The sequence below is a fragment of the Branchiostoma floridae genome, chromosome 17 (assembly GCF_000003815.2).
Source record: "Branchiostoma floridae strain S238N-H82 chromosome 17, Bfl_VNyyK, whole genome shotgun sequence".
Taxonomy (NCBI): Eukaryota; Metazoa; Chordata; class Leptocardii; order Amphioxiformes; family Branchiostomatidae; genus Branchiostoma; species Branchiostoma floridae.
In genome coordinates this window covers 13,287,291-13,297,304 of record NC_049995.1, presented here as the reverse complement: position 1 = coordinate 13,297,304, position 10,014 = coordinate 13,287,291, and the positions used below count along the sequence as shown (strand labels likewise).

The 10,014-nt window shown below is 40.0% G+C and overlaps 1 protein-coding gene across 1 annotated transcript in view; it reads left to right on the top strand.

Annotated features, from left to right (window-relative positions):
- The first annotated feature begins 1,650 nt into the window (after positions 1-1,650).
- LOC118404300 overlaps positions 1,651-10,014 on the top strand; it is a 15,299-nt gene continuing 6,935 nt past the window's right edge. The window contains exons 1-7 of the mRNA XM_035803368.1: positions 1,651-1,698; positions 1,861-1,921; positions 2,812-2,916; positions 4,505-4,663; positions 5,056-5,154; positions 6,178-6,288; positions 7,221-7,316. Of these exons, the coding sequence (XP_035659261.1) occupies positions 1,651-1,698; positions 1,861-1,921; positions 2,812-2,916; positions 4,505-4,663; positions 5,056-5,154; positions 6,178-6,288; positions 7,221-7,316 (679 nt within the window). The remainder of the gene's footprint in view (positions 1,699-1,860; positions 1,922-2,811; positions 2,917-4,504; positions 4,664-5,055; positions 5,155-6,177; positions 6,289-7,220; positions 7,317-10,014) is intronic.

The window sequence follows — 10,014 nt, the reverse complement described above, 5'->3', positions numbered from 1 at the left end:
GATCCTCCAGGTTCAGGTGGACATGTTCTTTTTTTTATCGTCTGAACACGGACCAAGAGTCAAATTAGTGGCTGTCAAACAGGATATTATATCTTAATGGAAACTGTCCTGCCAGTTTGGTCACATTTGCTTTGACTGTTTTTATTTCATTCCTGGCCATATGATAATGTTCCTTGTTATTGCTAGCAACTTTCATGCTGTTAAATTTGATCTTTCTAGAGCCTACAACAACTCCACCTACAAGTAGTCCTGCGACAGATCCTCCAGGTTCAGGTGGACATGTTCTTTTTTTATCGTCTGAACACGGACCAAGAGTCAAATTAGTGGCTGTCAAACAGGATATTATATCTTAATGGAAACTGTCCTGCCAGTTTGGTCACATTTGCTTTGACTGTTTTTATTTCATTTCTTTCTGTTAAAATGTAAACTTTTTTGATTCTATATGTCTGTTGAATCAAATGAGTTTGATTTCTTTAACATTCATGTTCTAATTATCTTTATTCCCCTTCAGACATAATACTCAATGATTCAATTAGTTTAAAATGAATTCGAGTAGTACAATTATACTATATAATATTATAGAATCTTGTTATAATAGTAATGTGTTGTGCTGTGTTTTTGTGCTGCTCAGATTGACAAAAAATACCTTATACATGTCACATTTGGCACTCCCTTTATTCGCATGGTGTATTATTATGATAACAGTCGTGGACTATTCACACAGGAACGACCAAGCCGCCTACTGGCAACCCCCCTCCTCAAAACGCAGGTATGCTGCAGCTGTTGCAACACAAGATTATTGTTCATGGAATTTTCTATATTGACAATGATATGTTCTTTGGCCGAAACACCATTGCAAAACATACCTACTTGTGATGTGATCTTGCCAAGGTAAGCACGAGTCAAGCCAGACAACGAGACATCTAAAGCTGGAAACAAGTTCCAAACATAGACTCCATTGCAGTCTTCGAACGGAGCTGGTTTTTATTGTGTGTGTCACAAATGTCAAATCGCATAATCCATAGTTCACTTTTATCCGGAAACGAACAGATCCCAGGCCAGACTATCTTTTGCTATTAGTCTTTTTTGTCACGGTGCTCTAATTTCATTCGTATCTTCCAAAAAATTCATTGCAGTTTGAAGAGTTGTGCCTGTAGAATATTCTCCAAGCAGAGGTTACAGGTCGGGGATTGTAGCACCCAGGATTTTTTTACCGCTCCTTCCCCTCACCTCTGCCTCAAAATGCACCAGGGCGTGGCGGGGAAAACCCTTTCAAAATCAGTGCCCCGCCCTACGTAAAATTGTTTGGAATATAGTTTTACTGTCCGGGATTGTCACGCATCCGGCACATTGGGGGTAGTGTTCAGGAAGTCACACTGGTCCCGCTGCGTCCTCTCTTCGCTGTCAATGGCTGACGTCTTGCCCTCACGCCAAGCGGACCGACTCTACAGTACCGAAGAGAGACTTGAGACTTTGTAGCACATGGGTACTTACAAACGACAGCTACACCATACCGCATCGATGAAACATCCGCTTGAGATGGGCGTCATACCAGGACTTATACCTTGGCTTGCCAACTTTCATTCGGGACGCAGCCAGAATACCAGATATCGCGGCGTACTGTCACAAACAAAACAACTCACGTGCGAAATGGCACAGGGGACCAAACTAGGACCAATCATCACCCATACACAGACAGTATACAATCCCCTGGGCCTTCGTCGATGACCTAAACATCATTGAATCTCTCTCTGAAACATCCAAGGTACAGAATGACCTCAATGAACTGTCTTCGTAGTCAGATATGAACAGCATAAAATTGAATCCTGGCAAAAGTAAGGCCATTTATGTCCGTTTCAGCTGCACACCATCTCCGCCACCACAGGCCCCCCTCACCATCCAATGACACCAGCTGGAAGTGGTAAGTGTTGCCAAGTGCCCAGGAGTGACGATCCAATCAGACCTACGTCATGGACATAACGAAGAAAGGAAGCCAGAGACTGTACCTTCTCTGTTAACGCCGACAATTTAACCTACCTGTGGAAGACCTGGTCATTGTATACACCTGCTTCATCTGCCCCGAATACGTTACCCCAGTCTGACACCCTGGCCTTACAAACACACGACATAAGAAGATAGAAATGATTCAACGACGAGCAACTTGAATCCTCTTAGGACATATCCTCTCATACGAGCAGTCTTGCAAAGCACTGGAGTTACAGAGCCTGTATGAGAAGAGAGACCTTTGCCTGGAACTTGAAAAGAAGCTAGCCAAGTCAAACCTGTACCACACTTTACCACACTTAGCTCTCAAGCAGAAGAGGTGAAGTTACAGGGAGGGAAACAAGACAAACAAACAAAATAGACCCTGCATCAGTACGAAGATACCAACATGTGAAAAGTCCAATACCTGATATTGTCAAACTCTTTAACAGCAGTAGATAGGTTTTATTTGGAATTGATGAATAATGATTACTAGTATTGTATTCTATTATGTGTGGTAAACTGAGAACATGTGTCTTTAGTTGATTGATGCCGTTTACCTGTAGTGTATGTAAAACATTGTAATTGCGAATCTGGCAATTCAGCCCTTTTGGCTCCAAGGAGTTTCAATTCAATAAACCGGTCATTAACCAGTCATAACTTGTCTTTTGTAACCACTAATGTAGACGACTTCATTGCTATCAGAACAAAATAGCAGGGATACAATTTTGCTTTGTTCGGTTTCACTTCTTTTTTCCGGACTTTTAGAGTCTTGAGAGCAAGTTTCTTTTATTGTGAACTTACCTGTTGTTTCTTCTTTGGCCATAGACAGGCCCCCCTGGTGGTGGGTTGTTATCGTCTTTGTGTGCCAGGCGCTGTGGGCCGCCATCTTGATAATAGCAATACTCAGTCTGATGGCAGAAATATGCAAATGTAAGTATATTTAACATTCTCTTTACATGTACTACATGTGTGTATTGTTCTAACAGGAAAGGAAAATGAATTAGTAATATCAATTCACATCCATTCAATGACTGCAGACCAAGCGGTAATCTCTATCTGAATCGTAACTACTCTTACAAAGCACCAATGTGAAAGTTAAATAAAACTCAAAAGGAGTGTATGAAGCATTGAAATTGGTTAATTTGTGGCTTTTCTGCAAGAATGTATGTACGGTCAAACCTGTCACCTAAGCGACTGGAGAAATATAGACAGATGGCCACTACAGAGAAAATGCTTTGACAATCAATGGACCGATCCTGATCGAACGCCATATCGAACAAATAGAATCAGGTAGAACCCCTTATTCTATTTCGAACACCTCCGTCAAAAACAGCCCCAGTGAGACAGAAATAGCTAAAGGAGACATGCTATGCTATTCTTTGTTGAATAATACACCCACTGAGTATAGCTTTTTGGGAGGGAGAGACATAGCATTACTTTGTTGGTGGGCAGGGTGCACGTGTAGAGCAGGGCATGTATAAGACACGGGACTCTGCAATAGCATACTTTGTAGCAGGGTCTTATTAGTTGGCGTGCAATACAAGCCCCCTCTCCACTAGTGCCCGAACTGCTTTTTTCTTAGTTTTGTTTTTGTCATGAGCACGCATGCAGCTTTTATGCATAGAACAAACGCAGTAGAAGCCCCGTCACAGAAATAAGTACCCCGGTTTTTACGTGCATCGACCGTGCGTCAGAAACCGGGCACTCCTGCCCACCAACATTGCAATGCTATTGAGTGTCTCTTGCTTCCGCTTTGACTGAAATTATAACGCCCTTAAGCTTACCGCAGCTATTTATCCGCCCCCCTCCCCAAACGAATGTACCCGGCCCAGTGGATGTAGCCTTCATAAAAAAAGGCAGCATTTTTTTCGGCCCGGTCTGAGATGATTTCAGGGCCCAAAAAGCTGAACAGAAGTCTGTCGTTTTGTATCAGGTAAATAGCGGCGGCGACCAGTTTTGTCCGGAGGTGTTCGAAACAGAATATGATCGAACAGGGGACGGGCTTCAGGATCGGTCCATTGACAACAAGCAATAATTTAAACATGATCTGTACCCAGTGATATTTCTCGCCAAGTAGCATTGTCTCGATCGTCAAAAAATTCAACTGACCCTGCCAAAGTTAAATCTACCGGAAATGAGTGATATTGGCACGCCTAATGTTGGTAAATTCGCCGACAAAGACGTGTGCTCTAACGTTTAATGCACTGTCTCGTACCTTCCGCTACCGTCAGAATGACCCTATTGGTAACTCCAAATTCTCGCAATCTACGATTATAACCCCGACGCAGGGTGACATACGGCCGCTGTGTGGCCGCAATAGGCATTGGGTCTGTATCTGTATCTGCGGGACCGGAAGTTGTGTGGCCGTGGTCACGTTGGAAAGGTGCCTGCTATAGACTATTTCTTAATGCTTAGGTCGATGGAAAAATGCAAGGGACAGACAAAAAGTGACCGCAATGGCCAGGTGGTCGCTATGCATATGACTGTATATAATCTTCTTCCTGACATTTTTCCACAGGTACATGGACTTGTTGTATTTGCACAGAGACATGTTGTTGTTGTTGTACATGTACATGTACATGTGGGGCGATGAATCTCTTGGCATGTATGGGACCTCTGGTTGGAGTCTTGTTGGCAATTGCTGTGATCATAATGGCTGTTGTTGACGGTGGAAATGGTAAGAAAAGTTTTCATGTCTGCTAGCATACTACATTTTGATTTATAATGGTGTTACGCGAAAGGTGGACTTTTTTCTCTATTTGTGACAACGTTGACATAAGATGGCAAAATGCATTACACCAAAGGAGCAAAATATTAGTAATGAAGTTGCAACGATTGGCCTTGCTTACAAATGTTAACTTTTTTTGTTGTTTTCTTTCCTCACACACTTGTTGTGTTCAAAAAGACGTTACTTGCTAAGAGAAATATAATTTTCTTGTATGTATACAATGTAATTCCTTTTGTCCAGTCATGCATTCAGCTTTTCTTTGGAAACTCAGGGCTAACGATGAATGACCTTTATCAGTATACAATTATTTGCTTCAAAATGTTTACTTGATCTATTTACAGAACGTCAACAGGGATTTCTCGCAATCGTCTTATTATCTGCTGGTGCAGCCGTAATGAGCATCGCAGCAGCAATTGGTGGATTTCTGTTCAAATCGTTTGGTAAGTTTCTTAGACATACAATGACAGGTATAGCGCGCATTTCATAACTTAAGCCACCAAATTCAAGTACTTGAAATCAGTATTGCATATTGTCGGTCAATTTAACTTAGCAGCAGGTAACATTAATTCAGCTGATTACAAGATATTACCATATAGCCAGGCGACTTTGACCAATCAGAAGGCCCCGTTTCATATTGGTTATGACGTCGTAACATATAGAAAAGGATTTAACACTGGTATTATTTTTGTTTCAACACTGGATCAAATCAGAAGAAGTTCATAGAACAGTGATGAATCAGAATCAAATCCAACAGGGAGAAATTTTCATCAATGCAGTACAGTAGATATGATTTTAAAAGATTTGAGATGTCAAGATCGCAAAGTTACGAATATTTGTCTACGAAATTTTTGGTTTCAAAATGAAATCTGCAATCACTTTTACATCAAAAAGGACAAATGTATTTTTTCAAAATGTATTTCTCAGAAATTCAAAACATCTATCAATATGTAAAGTATCAAAGGAATCAAACGGATTGTTTTGGATGTGCTACATAATAATAACGTTAATGACCCGCCAATTCCACGGTGTACATGGTGTCATAACGCCTGCTCCTTTGCTATAACCACATCATAATGTATTTGGTGGTTATAGAAAATGACCAGGTCTTATGACAAAATATACACAACAAGGCAGGTCATTAACCATCTATTCATAGAACAGTGTCATCAAGGCCTTCTCCAGAATGTTTTGAACATAAGTGTGCATACTATGTGGAGTATTTATCAACAAGTCTCAGCCATTTTATATATGATTGTTAGCGGTTTTGGAAATCATGAGAGTTGATGTTGCATGTTTACATTACTGAAGCTTTTGCCTGTGTCAGGGTGTATAAAGAAGTACGAATTAAATTAGCAAATTGTAATTTAGCTATTTCATGAATAATGATTAAAACATAGTTACAGTAATTGTTTGACCAAAGATTTGTTTCATTCTGTTACCATTTACTGTTCTGTTTTTTTTAGACAACGGTATGAACTTACCTGTTTCAACCATGTTACTTGAGTTCTCTCTGGGTTTGACGATTGCTATTGCTGGGATTGTGGTGTCTGCAGTCTATTTACAAGGCGATGAAGGTGATAAAGTCATTTAACACCGTAGTTTGACATTGTGGTAAGGATTGTGCAAAATCTTGTAGTAACTGAATTGAAAGAGTTTTAAAGGCATACTACGTTGTTTTTGAACAAAACAAAAAGTAGCTTTTCCTATTTTTTCTTTACATTGTTAGTTCAATCAACCCTATAGCATTGCATACCAATGTTCAGGGAGAGATGCTGCGACATCAATGCACCACATAATCATGATGTATAAAAATTGTGATCTTCCAAGAAACAGATGGGCACAGGCTGGTTACTGCCGCTGTGTGTTGTTGTTTCTTGCTAATCAGCCTGGCTTCCCAGTGGGGGGCCAGTTGACAGTTCCTCTGAGTACAGTAGACTAGCTTTCTGTTCAAGGTTTCCTGCAGTTTTGAAGGGAATATGACCTCAGCTTGATGATATCCTACGAAATAGACTAAAAGTTCATTATTATATGCTATTTTAGAATGATTAGATATGGGTGTTTGCAAAGAAGATCTCCATTGTGTTCTTTATCTGCAGTCTGCCATTCATGTGCTAACTGATTACCCCACCCCGGGGGACCTACCGGTGGCAAGAATGCTGTTATTTAGAAACAGGAGGGTCTAACTAGGGAGGTCAACAGGTTACAGCGTGCCTAGAGCAGAATGTTTTGTAGGCTAATCCTTATGTTGCAAACGTGAAATAACGACACAAAAGTGTCAAAAAGTGACAAAAAGTGGTAGTAAATCTGATATTTCTTAATTCTAGAATATATCAAATTTGAGCGCAAAAAAACTCCGTAGTATGCCTTTAAAGTGTCAAAACATGCAACACATACCTAAAAGGAAATGGCGCTTCGGTAACATATGCTTCTTCAATAGGACCAGTGTTCAATTGCCATATGCAAGTTATAACCGTAGATGTACCATTGACAGACCGTGCTTTTTCAGGAGTAGCCGTCATTGCCATCGGAAGTGTCTGTATTGTTATCTTGGCTGCAGCCTTCATTTGGTTCATGTGTTGTGTCAGGAAACAGTCAAGCAAAGGTAAATTAAGACAAGTCACTGGCTTTTCGTTTATACTTCGGTGTAGGTGACACATTCAATACAAACTGTAACTTCGTTTCTCAGTGAAGATTCAATAAGATGTACCATTGTTGCAACTTGCATTATCATACATAATAACAATCAAAATCTACGGTGGGTGTAAAGTGACAATACACAATCAAAAGAAACATCGCCACACGCAGAGGTTAGTATCATTGTAAATAGCATCTAGTTTAACATCTCATTTAGAAGCAGGACGAAGCATCCTTTTATCAATTAATTGAATTTCAAAACTTATTTCTCCACAATGTCCTCATTTTCAATTTCCTTTCTTTGAATTTTATATTGACATTGTTCAACAGTAAGGCTAGGAGAGGAAAACAGGATGTAGCTGACAGCCTTTAACTTACATTTTGTTACATTGCTGCAATTACTCTTAAATTGATTTTCAATTTAGTCTTTGATCTTGTTGGCAAATATTCTTGAATCTTTTATATTCTAACTTAAAGTGTATACTAGACTCTGACAGGCAGCCCCTTTTTTATTTTCATGTACCAATAAATAATCTTAATTTAGCTTACGGGGTCAATTATTTTTGGAATTTAGTAAAAGGAAAGAAAGTGATTAACATTGGAAATATTAGTGTACAGGGTTTTGCTAATTATTTTGAAGAACTTTTCAATAAGTCAGAAGAGGAACATACAGCCGAGAGCAATGCCAATAGTATGTGGGAAAATTCTGATCACTGTAATAAGATTGGTTTATTATTAGTTCAGTCAGTGAACAATAAAATACATCGCAGCTACTTCTACACAGTAGAAGAGGCTGAATTGCGCATTTTAGACATTGTACTTCATACATGTGTAAAATCTATGAAAATATACAATTACAAGAAGTCGTATTATAGGAATAAAACAAAGGGAAACAAAACAAATTGTTATACAAAGTATAAATGAAGACTGTGGCGGTGGATTGAGAGACATGGGAGATCTTTTCAGGTACATGTATTTAAAAGGTGGGTGAAGTATGGGATGGGGCTGTTTTTGTAACGATTTGTTTTGGTCGATGGAATGCAAAGTTTGTTCGCACTTTTTAGGTCTCTACCATGAACTTCCGAACGTGTTGGGGGTAGCCAGCTTCTAAACATAGGGGAACTAAACAGAGATTTGGCAAACTTAAGGCTAAGGTTTTTCCTCCTGTTTTCTAAGGAGGGGAGACAAAAATGGGCTAGGGCTTCATCATAACATGTATAATGGAGGCCAAGGATAATTCTTAGGGCACGTTTTTGTACTCGCTCGATCTTCATGGATTGCAGCGCCGTGATACTCGGGCTCCAAACTGGAGCAGCGTACTCTAAAGTAGGCCGTATGTAACCCTGATAGAATTCGATGAGATCTTGTGTGGGGAGTCCAAATCGTTTTAATTTTTTCAGCCAAAAAAGGCGTGAACTTGCCTTTTGTGTAATGATGTCAACATGTTTGCTCCAACTAAGATCTTTGGAGAACCATAGGCCAAGTATACATGCGTCTTCCGTGTATTCAAGGGGCGTATCGTTAAGTGAGATTGTCGGAGGAGGGGGGCAGTCTTTCATAAACGAAATCATTAGTAGTTTAAATTTTTCACCGTTTAGGATCATGTCGTTTTTTGACGCCCAGCCATTTAATTTGTACTTGGCTGGGTTCATAGAACATTCTACTTTCACATATTGTTAAGTCGTCGACAAATTTATAACGGTCTAAAACGTCTTCTCTAAGGGCGTCATTAATATAAATTAAGAAGAGTATAGGACCTAATTTTGTGCCTTGGGGGACGCCAGACGAAATTTCTCTCCAACTTGAAGTTACACCGTGGTAGCGGACACATTGTAATCGGTTACCGTGGTAGCGGACACATTGTAATCGGTTACTAAGAAAATTGCAGAGCCATGGCAAAATTGAGGGACGTACATTATACTGTAACATTTTGTTAATTAAAATTTGTTAAAAGAATCGTTTGGATACTTTTTGGGCTTTCTGCACCAAGGAGGATCGAGTTGACCATTGCAGTTAAGTAGTGAACAGTGGACATTCCTCTTCTACAGCCAAACTGGTTGGGGTCAAGTACATTTGCCACGTCCTGAAGGACCCATTTCGTTACAAATGATTCAAAAGCTTTGATAAGGACTGAAGTTAAAGAGATTGGCCGTAGGTTGTTAAGTGAGGCTGGCGACTTTTTGGGAATTGGTGAGATAATGGCCTGCTTCCTTGGTTTTGGAACATAGCCTTCCTCTAAAGAGGAGTTGAAGATATGAGCGAGGACTTCGCTGAATTCAACCGCATACTGTTTGACTATTTTAGGGGGCACGTTATCCGGACCGTTACTCTTATTAGAGTTAAGGCGTCTTAACGTTTCGTAGACCTCCCATGGGAAAATACGTGGTGGCCTGGACGGTGATGGTAGGTAAGTGGGTAACAAGTCAAGATCTAAACGGGGCAATTCATTCACTATTGATGAGAAGTGATCATTGATTAGTTTGGCAATGTCTTTGTCATGTAAGTGCGCATTGTCAGGGAGACAAACCGAGACAGGGGATCTAGAAGAGTTTAAAATCTTGCGCAAACATTGGTGCCATTTAGCTGGGTTATCTTTCTTAAGGGATTTTACCCTGGAAACATAATGGCGTTTTTTAGCTTTTGCACATAAACGAATTACCTGGTTT